The sequence below is a fragment of the Bubalus bubalis genome, chromosome X, assembly GCF_019923935.1.
Source record: "Bubalus bubalis isolate 160015118507 breed Murrah chromosome X, NDDB_SH_1, whole genome shotgun sequence".
NCBI lineage: Eukaryota > Metazoa > Chordata > Mammalia > Artiodactyla > Bovidae > Bubalus > Bubalus bubalis.
In genome coordinates, this window is record NC_059181.1 from 6699646 (window position 1) to 6716496 (window position 16851).

General features: G+C 51.5%; 1 protein-coding gene across 4 annotated transcripts in view; it reads right to left on the bottom strand.

Annotated features, from left to right (window-relative positions):
- The window catches only part of GPR143 (G protein-coupled receptor 143), a 46270-nt gene that overhangs the window by 24614 nt on the left and 4805 nt on the right, over window positions 1-16851 (bottom strand). Inside the window, exon 1 of one of the 4 annotated variants that reach the window (XM_025276290.3) lies at window positions 4438-4963. The exons of 1 other annotated variant lie outside the window; for it this stretch is intronic. In XM_025276290.3, coding sequence (XP_025132075.3) covers window positions 4438-4705 — 268 coding nt within the window. In that variant the 5' untranslated portion in view covers window positions 4706-4963. Of the gene's footprint in view, window positions 1-4437; window positions 4964-16851 lie in introns of those variants that run through there. 2 more of the 4 variants (XM_025276289.3, XR_003106690.3) reach the window with 2 other exon arrangements.

Below are 16851 nucleotides of genomic sequence, written 5' to 3' on the forward strand. Positions count from 1 at the left end.
CAAATTAATTCAGTGGGGAGTGGGGTACAGGGATGAAGTATAGAGGAGGCTAGGTGATGAGAACAGGGGGCTTCTTATACAGTCTCTCTACATTTGCATATATTTAATAAAGTCCAAAATAAAAAAGTTTAAAAGGTCAGCAGTATCAAGCTTAGAGTTTGTAAAACGTGCTGTGCTAGGGTTGAAAGCAGGGGTCAGCAAAGTTTCTGTAATGGATCAGAGAGAAAATATTTTAGGGTCTGCGGCCCACACTTTCTCTATGTTTCTCTATGCAACACTCACTTCTGCCCTCGTGGGGAAACAGGGTGGGCGGAAGATGTTGCCCCAACAGTGCCCAAGTGCAGGGCACAGCTGTATCCCCATCAGAGTCCACTTACGGACGCTGACATTCACATTTCACAGAATGCTTACGTGTCTGAAATACTGTTGTTCTGTAGATTTTCTTTAAAATATTTATTTACTTGGCTGGGCCAGGTCTCAGTTGCTGCAATGTGAGATCCTGTTCCCTGACTAGGGATCGAATCCAGGTCTCCTGCATTGGGAGCAAGTCCCTGTTCTGTAGATTTCTAAGCTTCGAGTGTTAAGCTAGCTTTTTCACTCTCCTCTTAGAGAGGGAGAAAGTGAAGTTGCTTAGTCATGTCTGACTCTTTGGGACCCCATAGACTGTAGCCCACAGGGCTCCTCCATCCATGGAATTTTCTAGGCAAGAGTACTGGAGTGGGTTGCCATTTCCTTCTCCAGGGGATCTTCCCGACCCAGGGATCAAACCCGGGTCTCCCACCTTGCAGGCAGATACTTTACCGTCTGAGCCACCAGGGAAGCCCCCGTAGATTTTTAAAACACACTTTAACATGTAAAAACATTCTTAACTCATGGGCTGTACATAGAAAAGCAGGCTGGATTTAGCCTAGAGACTACAAGTTTGCACATCTGTGATAGAAAACCCAAACTTAGATACATAGATAAAAAAGGAAATAAAAATTTTATCGTATATATATGGAGTTTTCTTCCTGATCCTGCTAAATCGGTTTGGAAACAACTGCATGTGTGTGAGCACAGGCTTGATAATATTAACTATTAGTCTCTCATTGGTGGAAAGATCATGGAACCGTTGTATTTTCTGGGTTTTCCTTCACAGGACTGCCTAAAGTTTCCCTAGTAAGAGCAGTAACAAATACATCAAAGTGTTAAAAAAAAAAAAAAGAAAAGAAAAGAAAAGAAAAGAAAAAAAGAAGTCTCCGGAAGCAACTTTTACCCATCTTGTATTGCAGAATCTACTCGTCCTCCGTAGTGTCCCTGGGTAGCCGTCTCTGGATCAGTCCTCCCACCCGCGGGCCAGGCGCTCTCAACCACGCACAAGCGGTACCTGCTCCCTGGGGCGGGCATCCTCATTTGCACACGTAGGGGTCCCCACTCACGGGCCACGGGCCCTAAAACGCGCACCACCTGACTGCTGGGCACCCCCACTCATACCCAGGGCTTCCCACTTGCGGGCCGCATGCCTTCAACCACGCACAAATGGGTCCCCACCTGTGGGCTGGGTGCCCTCATCCTTGCACGGAGGGGACCCCACCCGCCTGCCGGGCGCCCTCAACCACTCACAAACGGGTCGCGGGCCTGGCGTCCTCACCCGCATATAGAGGGTCCCCCAGTCCCGGAGACCAGGTGCGCTCAACCATGCAAGGAGTGGTCCCCATCCGTGGTACGTACACCCTGAACCATGCACACGACTCCAGGGATGGGTGTCCTTCCCTGCACACGAAGGCTTCCCCAATCGAGGGCCGTGTTCCCTCAGCTCCCAAGAAGGGGGTCCCCACTCTCGGGCCCCGCGGCCTCCACTGGGCATGGAGGGGTTCCCATCGCGGGCCGTGTGCCCTCAACCGCATAAGGAGAGGTCCCCATTCGCTGGCTGCGCACCCTGAACAGCACACAGAGGAGCCCTGACCCGAGGTGCGCATGCCCTGAAAAACGCACAGACAGCTCCCTGTTCGCAGGCCAGGTGTCCTCAACCGCGCACGCAGTGGTCCCCACCACTGGGCTGTGCGCCCTTAACCGCGGAGAGAGGCGTCCTCATTCGCGGGCAGTGTGCCCTCAAACACACAAAGGTATCCCCACTCGAGGGCCGCGGGCCTCAACTGGGCATGGAGGGGTCTCGACACGCACTACGTGTGCCCTGGAAAACGCACAGACGGGTCCCAACTCGCGGCTCGACATCCTCACCTGCACACGGAGGGCTTCCCACCCACGGGCCGTGTGCTTTCAACCGCGCGTGCAGTGGTCCCCACCACAAGCCAGTGCGGCTTCAACCGCCCACGCAGTGGTTCCCACTCGCGGGCAGTGCGCCCTCAAGCACACAGAGAGGGTTCCCACTCACGGGCCACGCACCATCAACCGCACGTGGATGGGTCCTCAGGGCTGTAGGCGTGCCCTCAACTGCACACCAGGAGTTCCCCACCTGTGGGCTGTGCACCCTCAACCGTGCACGGAGTGGTCCTCACCACAAGGCTATGCGCTCTCAACTCCCACGAAGGGTCCACTCATGGGCCACGAGCTCTCAACTGGGCACAGAGAGGTCCCCACTCGCAGACCCCTGGGTCGTGTGTCTTCAACTGCTCACGCAGTGGTTCCCACCCGCGGTCCATGCGCCCTCAACTGCTCAGGGAGCAGTCCCCACTAGCGTGCAGCGCGCCCTCAGCACAAACGGAAGGGGCCTCATGGGCTGCGCGTCCTCACCCGCACATGGAGGGGACCCCACCTGCAGGCCGTGCGCCCTCAACTGCGCACAGAGGGGTCCCCACTCCTGGGCCCTCAACTGGGCATGGAGGGGTCCCCACCGCAGTACCCATGCCCTCAACTGAGCACCAAGGGCTCCCCACCCGTGGGCCGTGCACCCTGAACCACGCACGGAGTGGTAGTCCTCACCACAAGGCTGTGCGCCCTCAACTCCTATGAAGGGCGTCCCCACTCGTGGGCCGCACGCTCTCAACTGGGCACAGAGAGGTCCCCGCTAGCTGGCCATAGGCCCTCGGCTGGGCACAGAGGGGTTTCCATCCGCGGACTGCGCAAGCAGTGGTCCCCACCTGCCGGCCGTGCGCCCTCAATTGCACACGCAGGGGACTCCACTCTCTGGCTATTGGCCTTCAACTGGGCACGGAGGGGTCCCGACCTATGGTACTCGACCCCTGGAAAATGCACAGATGGGTCCCTACTCGTGGGCCTGGTGTCCTCACCCACACACGGAGGGGACCCCCACCCGGGGGCCGTGCACACTCAACTGCGCACACAATGGTCCCCACCCGCATCCACGGGCCCTCAACTGCGCACGCAGTGGTCCCCACCAATGGGCTGTGCGCCCTCAATTCCCACGAAGGGCGTCCCCACTCGCGGGCCTCGCGCTCTAAATTGGGCACAGAGAGGTCCCCACTCGTGGGCCATGGGCCTTCAAATGGGCATGGAGGGGTTCCCACCCCGGGCCGTGCGCCTTCAACTGCGCACACAGTGGTCCCCACCTGTGGGCCGTGCACCCTCAACCGCGCACGAAGGGGTCCCCACTCGCGGGCAACGCGCCTTCAAGCACACACGGAAAGATCCCCACTCGCGGGCCGCGGGCCCTCAACTGGGCACGGAGGGGTCCGCACCCGCGGTGCGTGTGCCCTAGGAAACGCACAGACGGGTCCCTACTCGCGGGCCAGGCGTCCTCACCCTCACACGGAGGGGTCCCCACCGTAGAGCTGCGCGTCCTCAATCGCGCAAGCAGTGGTCCCCACCTACGACGGGTCGTGCGCCCCCAACTCCCATGAAGGAGTCCCCAATGGCTGGCCGCACCTCGTTAATCTCGCTTGGAGGCCCACCTGTGGGGCCGCGGGGCTCTCAACCGCGCACCTAGGCACGCCCTGAAAAAACGCACAGACGCGCCCCTACTTAGGGGCCCAACGTCTTCACCCACAGAGGGAGCCCTACTCGCGGGCCGCGCGCGCTCAGCTGCGCACGGAGGGGTCCCCACCTTTGAGCTGCGCGCCCTCAACCGCGCACTCAGTGGTCTCCACCTACGACGGGCCGTGCGCCCACAACTCCCACGAAGGGGTCCCCACTGGCGGGCCTCACCCCGTCAACCTCCCACGGAGGACCACCCGTGGGCCGCGGGTTCTCAACCGCGCACCTAGGCACGCCCTGAAAAAACGCACAGACGCGCCCCTACTTAGGGGCCCAACGTCTTCACCCACAGAGGGAGCCCTACTCGCGGGCCGCGCGCACTCAACTGCGCGCGGAGGGGTCTCCATCCGTGCAGTACGCACGGGCCCTGAACCACGCACGGAGGGGTCCCCGGCCGTGCGCCCTCACCTCCCAAGAAGGGGTCCCCACCCGCGGACCGGGCGCCCTCACTCGCACACCGACGGGTTCCCCACCCACCCTCGCCCGCGCGGGTCGCGCGCTCACCCAGGCAGCCAAGCAGGTCGCAAGCGGTGGCGGCGCGCACGATGCGCACGGAGGCGGGGACGCGGGCCGAGGTCGCCGGCGAGGCTGAGGCGATCCCGGGGCCCGCGGGCCGGCGCCCGGGCCGCAGCTGCAGGAGGCCGAGCGCCAGGCGGAGCGCGCCGCTACCCAGACACAGCGCGTGGAAAGCCCGCGGCTGGAAGCCCAGCGCGAGCCGCGTGGCGGCGTCCCGCGTGGGGCAGCAGAAGGTGGCTAGTCGCGGAGAGGCCATGGGTCGTGCTGGGGACGCGCGCGGCTCGGGTCTGCCTGCCGGCCTGAGTCATGTGCTGGGCGCGGGGCCGCGGGGAGGGGGCGTCATGTGCCCTGGCCCTCCCCGCTGCCCCCGCCTGATCCCCGCCCCGCGCTAGCAGAAAAGGCGCCAGGCTCGGCGAGGGCAGCGCGGAACGCCACGAGGCCTCACGAGGGTGATGCTTGGTAGCGAGGAGGAGGGGTGGGGGCAGAGAGCTCAGGGTCGGGAAGTCCGCGCTCTCGCCCGTCAGCAGGCCTTCCCGGGGGGCTGCTGCTGCTGCTGCTGCTAAGTCACTTCAGTTGTGTCCGACTCTGTGCGACCCCATAGACGGCAGCCCAGCAGGCATCCCCGTCCCTGGGATTCTCCAGGCAAGAACACTGGAGTGGGTTGCCATTTCCTTCTCCAATGCATGTAAGTTAAAAGTGAAAGTGAAGTCGCTCAGTCGTGTCTGACTCTTAGGGACCCCATGGACTGCAGCCTACTAGGCTCCTCCATCCATGGGATTTTCCAGGCAAGAATACTGGAGTGGGGTGCCATTGCCTTCTCCTCCCGGGGGGTGGGGGTGGTTAATTCTCCAGAACCCGGAGCCCTCAACAGTGCTGTCTCATCTTAACCTATCTCCCCCAGAAACCACTTGCTCTTGCCAGGTCTGAGCAGTCTGAGTCGCTGACATCCTTCATTTTGATCCGTTGCCAGTTCATAAACAGTGACCTTGCAGTGATTAGCATGAAAATACTGCTTTTCTGTGGCCCCCCTCCGCCAGGGAAATCACCCCACAGAGCTAGGACTTTTGCTTGGAATCAACAAACCTTTGAAGAAAGGGGAAACTCTTTTGCCAAACTGGACACACACACACATACACACACACACACGTTTTATACCTTCTGCTGCTGCTGCTGCTAAGTCACTTCAGTCGTGTCCGACTCTGTGCGACCCCATAGACGGCAGCCCACCAGGCTCCCCGGTCCTCGGGATTCTCCAGGCAAGAACACTGGAGTGGGCTGCCATTTCCTTCTCCAATGCACAAAAGTGAAAGTGAAGTCGCTCAGTTGTGTCCGAGTCTTAGCGACCCCATGGACTGTAGCCTACCAGGCTCCTCCATCCATGGGATTTCCCAGGCAAGAGTACTGGAGTGGGGTGCCATTGCCTTCTCCTTTATACCTTCAGGTCTGCTCAATTTTTACTCATCTCAACAATGTAGGGTTAGATTTTTCACATTGTATGTTAGCTTTCAAGAGTAACTCTCTTTAGGAAAAAAAAAAAAAGTTCAAGTTTATTCAGATTTTCTTAAAGTGTGTTAGTTGCTCATTCGTGTTCGAGTCTTTGCAATCCCGTGGACTGTAGCCCGCCAGGCTCCTCTGTCCATGGGATTCTCCAGGCAAAAATACTGGAGTGGGTTGCCATGTCCTCCTCCAGGGGATCTTCCGGACGCAGGGATTGAACCCAGGTCTCCTTCATTGCACGTGGATTCTTTACCAAGTTAGCCACCAGGGAAGCCAAACTGCTTTAATTTTTAGAGGAACTGCATTAAACATTGAAAATCATGCTGAATTCTATACGCATAAAAGTTTCAAAATGATATTAGTACTATTGGTAATATATTGAGTGGACTTGAAAAAAAAAACTCTTCAAGTTGAAAATATAAGAGCCTCATCTAAGTTATGGCTTTACTAAAAGTGAAAGTGAAAGCCCCTCAGTCGTGTCAGACTCTTTGCGACCCCATGGACTATACCATCCATAGAATTCTCTAGGGCAGAATACTGGAGTGGGTAGCCTTTCTCTTCTCCAGGGGATCTTTCCAACCCAGGGATCGGACCCAGGTCTCCCACATTGCAGGCAGATTCTTCACTAATCAAAATTTGAAAAAAAAAGAAAGAAAGAAAAACACCAGCTCCATCATACTTATCATCAGGAAATTTAACAGGTCCATTTGCAGCCGGGAGCAGACAATCTTTGACCTCCTCCCAGCAGTAAACATGAGGTCTCAGAATTTTTCCAACCAGACGTAAGGCATCTCTATGCTTTTCCTCCACCGTCTCCCACGCCAGCGGCTCATCTCCATTTCTACCACCAGCTTTGCAGTTTTACGTAAGAGTTTGGCCTCAGCTCCTCAGCCTTCATCCTGGAAAACCACAGGACTGGGCTTCTGTTGGGGCGGAAGGCAGAGGGGAGGTCACTGCCAGATGGAAGCAGGGCCTCTAACCTGGAGCTGCAAACGCTACCACTTCAGAAAGATCCAGGCTGGCTTGTCTGGAAGCAGGGGCAGCTGCTCTGATAGAAGTCAGAACACACACTGATGGTGTTGAAACCTTAACCCCCCTTGGAGAGTATGCACTTGCTTGTAAACACAGGACAAACCGTCGTATGACTACTCCCAAGACCCTGATTCCTTCAGAGAGTGGAGATCTCAGTACCTGTTTGGAGCAGTTGATCTTCTATTTCCTTGGCTCCTGGAAAGCAGAACATTCTTTTGGAAGATCGTGTGTGGAACGTGCCTTAAAAGATGAAAATGCCGCGTTTGTCCATTTGCCCTGATGCCAAAGATTTGGGGGGTGGATCTGTGCAACAGCGTCACTGCATTTCGGCCTCTGTTTCTGCCCAGTGTCTCCAGAACGGACAAAACTGCTCAAGGTTGCCTACAGAGCTTTAAGCGGATGAAAAAGTGTTGCCGTGGGTTACAGCTTGGCATGCAACTCCTTTTCTGCCCCCCAACCCCCACCCCGGGGGAATTCAGTAGCTCTGTAAATATTGCACATAGTGGGTGGGTTTTGAACCTGGGCTTAGTGGCTCAGAAGATCAAGAATCTGCCTGCAATGCGGGCGACCAGGGTTCCATCCGAGATCAGGATGATCCCCTGGAGAAGGGAACAGCAGCTAGCCACTCCAGGATTCTTGCCTGGAGAATTGCGTGGACAGAGGAGCTGGCGGGCTACAGGCCATGGGGTCACAAAGAGTCAGACTATGAGTGAGCTACTGAGAGTTAGAAGCCAGAGTCTGACTTGTGGTTTTTGTGGGGAATTAACCTCACCTGACTTGGCTTCCTGAAGGAAACCCAGTCTTTGTTCTGAAGAGATAGCAGAAATGGATGGCTTGAGAAATAGTGCCTAAGAGAGCAGTCAGCAGAACATTCAATGCTGGAGCCATCTGACTAAGTCTTGAGCTCCATCTCTCAGCCTGCAAAGAGACGAGCCCAGGCTGGAAAGGACAGGGTGGGGTTTGTGTCCAGAGACAAAGAAGGAACCCAAGCTAACGCGAGTATCCTTATCCGACTGCCTTCCAGTTCAGTGTTGGCTGCACCGGACAACTTCAAGTCTGGCTTAACTGGCACCCCCCATCCTGGTGGCTCACCTTTCTGTCTCTAGTTTCTGTCCAAGGCAGCAGAAGACATGTGACGTGTCCAAGCTCACAGAGGTTATAGAGCTGAGACTTCAATCCAGGCAGGTCACTCCCTAAGCTCCAGCAGGGAATACGAGGTTCACTGCCCCGTCAATGTGAGTGTCCGCAAAGGGGTCAGAAGGACCGAAGCACTCTCTGCAACTCAGCATCTCGAAGCAAGAAGAAGTCCACTTTTGAGAGGCTGGAGGCAGGTCGCAGGTGGTCTCAGATGTGATGGCATCTGAATGTCACTGCACTTTGAAGGAAGTGTGTTTTGGGGGAGTGCTGTGGTCCATGCACCGGTTGGAAAAGTTTCCAGAGATGAGGCAGAATGAGAGGAGAAGAGAGTTTATGAGAGTGCAGTATGGGATATGCTGTTAGAACAGAGGGCTGGCTCAAGGGAGAGCTGATCCCTTTGATGGGCTAGCAGCCCATTTTTATAGCCTCAAGACAGAAAATTCCTACTAGAAGGATGGCATTAGGTGATTAGTTAGGATGCTATGTGTGGTAAGTTGCTTCACTTGTGTCCAACTCTTTCTGTGATCCTATGGGCTGTAGCCCACCAGGCTCCTGTGTCCCTGGGATTCTCCAGGCAAGAATACTGGAGTATTCTTGCCATGACCTCCTCCAGGGGATCTTCCCAAACCAGGGACTGAACCCGAGTCTCTTATGTCTCATGCATTGGCAAGCAGTTTGTTTACCTCAAGTACCACTTGAGAACCCCCTAGGATGCTATTGGGTGGATAACAGAGTGGGTATTTTAGCTCATATGGGGTCAGGAAACTGGCAAGTTTAGATCTGGAGGCTCAGGGCAACAGTTGCTATAGGACTTAATCAGTTCCAGAGATTTTTATCCTGTGACCTTGGTCCAAGGGCTCCATGCCTGTGACCTTGGTATAGGGCTCCACAGGGAGGTCTATAGGATGGACACATATATCAGTTCAGTTCAGTCGCTCAGTCGTGTCCAACTCTTTGCTACCCCATGGACTGCAGCACTCCAGGCCTCCCTATCCATCACCAACTGCTGGAGTTTACTCAAACTCATGTGTCCATTGACACATATACACACTTACGTATTTCAACCTTCATTTAAATGTTATGTTTCTTTCAGTGGCACATTATGCTAATGCTAAGTTGATTCAGTCGTGTCTGACTCTGTGTGACCTCATAGATGGCAGCCCACCAGGGTCCTCCATCCACAGGACTCTCCAGGCAAGAACACTGGAGTGGGTTGCCATTTCCTTTTCCTTGCCGCACAGTATAGTAACATAGTAAAGTGAGATGACTGTTTCTGGGCAGCCACGTGCTCTGAAGTCAGAGCTCAGATATCTAACAAAAAGGCAGTCTGCTCACTAACCACAGACTCTAACTTCGAAATGACTGCTATATTGCTTATGGAAGCAGCCAAGAGCAGGCACTAGGAAATCCACATGAACTTCAAGGGCTTGGCTTGTGGCGAGAACTCATGTTTGCAGATGACACAGATTTATATGCCGCTGGTTGCACACACGGTGGAAACGTGTGTCTGATACACAGACCAGAGCAACAGCTCCATCTCAGAGGGACCAAAATGCACTCACAGAGAAAGTGTGGGTCAGTCCGCCCCTTGAGTTGAACGTGGTGGCGCTTCCTTTCCGGTCTTTGGGTCCCATTGTGATGCCCTTGGTTGAACATCCACAGTGAACCATGTACGTAACCCCGGTCTCTCAAACCAGTGACAACACTTGAGTCTATTAAGGGGTCAGAGAACTTTATTCTGAAGAGAAAAATGAAAGTGAAAGTTGCTCAAAAATGCAAGTGAAAGTCACTCAGTCATGTCTGACTCTTTGCAACCCCGTGGACTATACAGTCCTTGGAATTCTCCAGGCCACAATACTGGAGTGGGTAGCCTTTCCCTTCTCCAGGGGATCTTCCCAACCCAGGGATCAAACCCAGGTCTCCCGCTTTGCGGGTGGATTCTTTACCAGCTGAGCCACCAAGGAAGCCCAGGAATACTGGAGTGGATAGCGTTTCCCTTCTCCAGGGGATCTTCCTAACTCAGGGATTGAACCCATGTCTCCTGCACTGCAGGCAGATTCTTTACCAGCTGAGCCACCAGGGAAGCCCTGTTCTGAGGAGGCCAGACAGTACATATTTTAGCCTTTGCAAGCTGCATGGTCTCTGTGGCAGTTACCCACCACTGCCCTGGGAGCCCCAGAGTAGCCACTGGCAGAAGGTAAGTGAATGGATGGGGCATGGTACCAATAAAGCTTTATTTAGAAAAGGAGACAGCCACACACCACAGGACAGTAGGAGCTTAGTTTCCTGGAGATCTTACATTCTCTGCCAGGGAATCCATGCCCCCTGCAGTGGACGTACAGAGTCTGAACCACTGGACCATCAGGTGAGTCCCAATCTAAAATTATTCTGAAATGTAAGCAACTGTATTGTTTTAAAAGCCAATCACACAATAGTTCCTGCAGGCTTTCTACAAGTCTAATTGTGCAGAGGTAAGGAATGACAACCTATCCAACTTTTAGAAACATGCTATGTGTGCCCAGAAGAAGTCTTTCCGTTGCAGTAAAAACTCCACCACCTTTCAGACAGCAGTCCTGCGTCACTCCTTGTTATTTCTACTGCTAGTGAAATACTTCTACGTTCCTTGAAGGGGTCATATAGACTCAGTTGAAAGAAATGTTTTGGCCAGCAGCCAGTGAAGGAATTTCCAGCACCCAAAGCAGTAGCCCTCGAACACCAAAGAAGCAGAGGCTTCTTTTTCAGCGTCCTGCGTCCTGTGAAGCCCTTGAATTATCAGCTTTAAGGATACACAGATGACCAGTCTCTTTTGCCGTGTGTGTGTGTGTGTGTGTGTGTGCGTGTGTGTGGCTGTGACTGTACTGGGAGTGAGAAGGAGGAAATGGGAGAGACTTTGTGTGTCTGTGCTAAGTCGGGATTCTTTGTGACCCCATGGACCGTAGCCCGCCAGGCTCCTCTGTCCATGGGATTCTCCAGGCAGGAATACTGGAGTGGGTTGTCATGCCCTTGAGTTCCCCTGAGCAGTGATCAAAGCTGTGCCCCCTGCATTGGCAGCATGGAGTCTTAACCACTGGACCACCAGGGAAGTCCCATCTAAGAATCTCCTACAAGTATCTCTATTGGATTTTTTGGCTTCCCAGGTGGCCCAGGGGTAAAGAATCTGTCTGCAGGAGAAGCAGTTTCAATCCCTGGGTCGGTAAGATTGCTTAGACAAGAAAATGGCAACCCACTCCAGTATTCTTGCCTGGAGAATCTCATGGACAGAGGAGCCTGGTGGGCTACAGTCCATAAGGTTGCAGAGTGGGACACAACTTATTGAATGAACGTGCACTCACTGTTTTTGTTTTTCCCCTTAAAATGTGCCATATGAAGCTAGAAAGGCATTTATTGCATAATCACCCAAGTGATATCATAGCGAAGGAGGAGAAATTTCATTCTGCTTTTGGGCAAAGCAGTACATTTGAGGTTATCTTGCTGAAATCTCACATGTGGAATCTTTTTTTGCAGCTTCGAAATCGCTTGCCTTGGTTTCCACTAGACCCGCCTTGATGACCCCGGTGTTGCATTTTCATTCTGCAATTTCACAGGCAGAACTATCCCCAAGTTACAGGCAGGTTGGGTCCCAGAAGGCGTTCAAGATTTGAAAAAGACGTTCCCAAATATAATACTAGGGATGAAGGTAAGTAAGGGTGCCAGGTGGGTGTCAGAGCTCCTGTGCTCTCAGGAGCCTCAAGCCTGCCCCTTGGCCAGTGTTGTGATCTCCAGACCCTGACCTCAGCTGAGGGTCACTCATGGGGTGGTGACCGTGGCCCAGGCTGGGGGCTACTTCACACATCTTCTTTATCCATTCATCTGCTGATGGACATCTAGGTTGCTTCCATGTCCTGGCTATTCTAAATAGTGCTGCTATGAACTTTGGTCCATTATCTTTTTGAATCATGTTCTTCTCTGAATATATGCCCAGGAATGGGATTGCTGGATCATATGGTAACTCTGTATTCAGTTTTTAAAGGAACCTCCATACTGTTCTCCATAGTAACTGCATCAACTTACATTCCCACCAACAGTGTAGGAGGTTCCGTTTTTCCCCACCCCTCCTCTGGCATTTATTATCTGCAGACTTTTTAATACCATTCTGACTGGTGTGATGCAATATCCCATGGTGGTTTTGATTTGCATTTCCTTTTATTGGTGATGTTGAGCGTTTTTCCATGTGGCCTGTTGGCCATCTGTATGTCTTCTTTGGAGAAATATCTATCTAGGTCTTCTGCTGGTAGGTATCCCAGATCTTGGAGAAGGAAACGGCAAGCCACTCCAGTGTTCTTGCCTGGAGAATTCCCTGGACAGAGGAGCCTGGTGGGCCACAGCCCATGGGGTGGCAAAGAGTCGCACACGACTGAGTGACTGAGACATGCCAAATCTTTATGTGAGGGCTTCCCTGGGGGGTAGTCCTCCCTTGGCAGAAGGTTGGGGACTAGGCTTCTGCAAGCACCACCTGAGGTCAGTGGATTGTTAGCCTGACTCCTCCTCACGAAGGGGAGCTGTGGAAATCAGCTGTGGGGCTTTAGTCAGGCTTCTTCCAAACTAACTGGCAAAGTCCCCTTCATTCTCCAGGACACCTATGAGTGGTTTCCATTTCTCCAGTAAGCTGACTAAATGTTCCCCAAAGATGACAGGTCCGGATCCTGGAAAACCCGTCAACGTTATCTTATTTGGAAAAAAAGAAAAAGTTCTTTGCAGATGTGATTAAAATAAGAATTTTGAGATGCAGAAGCGAGAGTTGATTCTTTAGGTGGGACTTTAGGGCAAACACAAGAAGCACCTATAGCCATACGAAGGTGGAAGGGGGGAGGAGCAGAGTCTCCGCTAGCGCCTCCAGACATGTTATAGCCCCACTATAACCTTTTTTAAAAATGTACGTGTGTGTGCTCACTAAGTCGTGTCCAACTCTGCCACGCTGTGGACTGCAGCCCGCCAGGCTCCTCTGTCCATGGGATTTCCCAGGCAAGAATCCCGGAGTGGGTTATTCTTCATTGGGCTGCGCCAGCTCTTAGTTGTGGCTTGTGGGATCTTGGTTCCCCGACCAGGGATCGAACCTGGGCCCCCTGCACTGGGGGTGCAGAGTGTTAGCCGCTGGACCGCCAGGGAAGTCCCTTCTGCTGACACCCTGATTCCAGACTTCAGACCTCCCGAAGGGAAAGAATAGCTCTTCACTAGCGATGTTACGTTATTACTACAGCCCTTGGAAAGGTAAGACAGTATTGGGAAAGCATCTCAGATTCCACCCACCCAAATAAAACTCATAATTGCCTCCCTTCAAGCGTGCGTCTGCCTGAAATTCCCTTCAGGAGCCCCTCAACTCAGCTAACTTCAGCCAAAAACCCAGGAAGTTGTTTTTGATGGCCTCCAACCCCCGAGATATACCCAGCCCTAGGGGAGGTGGGGTATGGAGACTCGGGACAGATTCAAAATGAACTCTGAGTTCATGTGCTAGGCTGCCACCAAGTCCTGATGCTCGCAACTTCGCCACAGAGAACAATCCTTTCTTTGCCCCTGGGGTCCCCACCTGAACCATCACCCCACCTCCTCTCAGCCAGCAGCATACTAGCTCAGTCATTCCTTCCAGGAGGTGTTTTCAAACCCTTCAGAGGAAAAAAAAAAGTGGATGAGAAGGAAACACAAGAGGTCTATTTATTTCTTTTTTCTTTTCTTCTCTACTTGGATTTCTCTGATGCGGATGAACCTTTTGCAGGGAAAAGCCATTTTGCACGTTAATTGTGCCCTCATTGTTTCATGGAAGCTAATGACATTTTCTTTATGGCCAGAGTGAATGTTTCATATTTCGTGCATCCTTTACATTCCTTCGCAAGTCCTCCCTGGTGCTGGACAAGTCAAAAGCCCTCAAGAAATGCATGCTCATTGGCTACCTAATTAAAAGAAAAAAAAAAACATTGAAAAATAACCAATAGCTTTCTAAAAATGTACTTTAAAATACAAAAATGCTTGGAACTTCCCTGGCAGTCCATTGGCTACGACTTGGCGCCAGGTCAGGGAACTACGATCCCAGGAGCCACACCGCCTAGTCAAAAACAGAAATCAATGAAAACTTTTGCAATAGTAATTTCATCTAAGTACTCTTGTCTTTTTTAAGGACTATTGATCTGCATAGTTAGGTATTGCTTTATATACCTGTGTGTGTATATTTTTTTAACCATCATGTATTCACTGTGTGTGCTGAGTCTCTGAGTGCTGTCTGACTCTTTGCGACCCCCATGGACTGTAACCTGCCAGGCTCCTCTGTCCACCGGGATTCTCCAGGGCAGAATACTGTAGTGGGTTGCCATGCCCTCCTCCAGGGGATCTTCCCGACCCAGAGATGGAACCCTCATCTCTTACATCTCCTGCATTGGCAGGCGGGTTCTTTACCACTGGCACCACCTGGGAAACTCACGGAGCTCTCTGGGGTCTCCTTTATAAAGCCCTAATCCCATTCTACAAGACCTTTTAGAACTAACACCCAAAAAAGATGTCCTTTTCATTATAGGGGACTGGAATGCAAAAGTAGGAAGTCAAGAAACACCTGGAGTAACAGGCAAATTTGGCCTTGGAATACGGAATGAAGCAGGGCAAAGGTAATAGAGTTTTGCCAAGAGAACGCACTGGTCATAGCAAACACCCTCTTCCAATAACACCAGAGAAGACTCTACACATGGACATCACCAGATGGTCAACACCGAAATCAGATTGGTTATATTCTTTGCAGCCAAAGATGGAGAAGCTCTATACAGTCAGCAAAAACAAGACTGGGAGCTGACTGTGGCTCAGATCATGAACTCCTTGTTGCCAAATTCAGACTTAAATTGAAGAAAGTAGGGAAAACTACTAGACCATTTAGGTATGACCTAAATCAAATTCCTTATGATTATACAGTGGAAGTGAGAAATAGATTTAAGGGATTAGATCTGATAGATAGAGTGCCTGATGAACTATGGACGGAGGTTCGTGACATTGTACAGGAGACAGGGATCAAGACCATCCCCATGGAAAAGAAATGTAAAAAAGCAAAATGGCTGTCTGGGGAGGCCTTACAAATAGCTGTGAAAAGAAGAGAAGCGAAAAGCAAAGGAGAAAAGGAAAGATATAAGCATGTGAATGCAGAGTTCCAAAGGATAGCAAGTAGAGATAAGAAAGCCTTCCTCAGAGATCAATGAAAAGAAATAGAGGAAAATAACAGAATGGGAAAGACTAGAGATCTCTTCAAGAAAATTAGAGATACCAAGGGAACATTTCATGCAAAGATGGGCTCGATAAAGGACAGAAATTGTATGGACCTAACAGAAGCAGAAGATATTAAGAAGAGATGGCAAGAATACACAGAAGAACTGTACAAAAAGATCTTCACGACCCAGATGATCATGATGGTATGATCACTCACCTAGAGCCAGACATCTTGGAATGTGAAGTCAAGTGGGCCTTAGGAAGCATCACTACGAACAAAGCTAGTGGAGGTGATGGAATTCCAGTTGAGCTCTTTCAAATCCTGAAAGATGATGCTGTGAAAGTGCTGCACCCAATATGCCAGCAAATTTGGAAAACTCAGCAGTGGCCACAGGACTGGAAAAGGTCAGTTTTCATTCCAATCCCAAAGAAAGGCAATGCCAAAGAATGCTCAAACTACCGCACAATTGCACTCATCTCACATGCTAGTAAAGTAATGCTCAAAATTCTCCAAGCCAGGCTTCAGCAATATGTGAATCGTGAACTTCCTGATGTTCAAGCTGGTTGTAGAAAAGGGAGAGGAGCCAGAGATCAAATTGCCAACATCCGCTGGATCATCGAAAAAGCAAGAGAGTTCCAGAAAAACATCTATTTCTGCTTTATTGACTATGCCAAAGCTTTTGACTGTGTGGATCACAATAAACTGTGGAAAATTCTGAAAGAGATGGGAATACCAGACCATCTGACCTGCCTCTTGAGAAACCTATATGCAGGTCAGGAAGCAACAGTTAGAACTGGACATGGCACAACAGACTGGTTCCAAATAGGAAAAGGAGTACATCAAGGCTGTATATTGTCACCTTGCTTATTTAACTTATATGCAGAGAACATCATGAGAAACGCTGGGCTGGAAGAAGCACAAGCTGGAATCAAGATTGCCCGGAGAAATATCAATAACCTCAGATATGCAGATGACACCACCCTTATGGCAGAAAGTGAAGAGGAACTAAAACGCTTCTTGATGAAAGTGAAAGAGGAGAGTGAAAAAGTTGGCTTAAAGCTCAACACTCAGAAAACTAAGATCATGGCATCCGGCCCCATCACTTCATACCAAATAGATGGGAAAACAGTGGAAACAGTGGCTGACTTTATTCTTTTGGGCTCCAAAATCACTGCAGATAGTGACTGCAGCCATGAAATTAAAAGATGCTTGCTCCCTGGAAGGAAAGTTATGACCAACCTAGACAGCATATTAAAAAGCAGAGACATTACTTTACCAACAAAAGTCTGTCTCATCAAGGGTATGGTTTTTCCAGTGGTTATGCATGGATGTGAGAGTTGGACTATAAAGAAAGCTGAGTGCCAAAGAACTGATGCTTTTGAGCTGCAGTGTTGGAGAAGACTCTTGAGAGTCCCTTGGACTGCAAGGAAATCCAACCAGTCCATCCTAAAGGAGATCAGTCCTGAATGTTGATTGGAAGGCCTGATGATGAAGCTGAACCGCCAATAGTGGCCACCTGA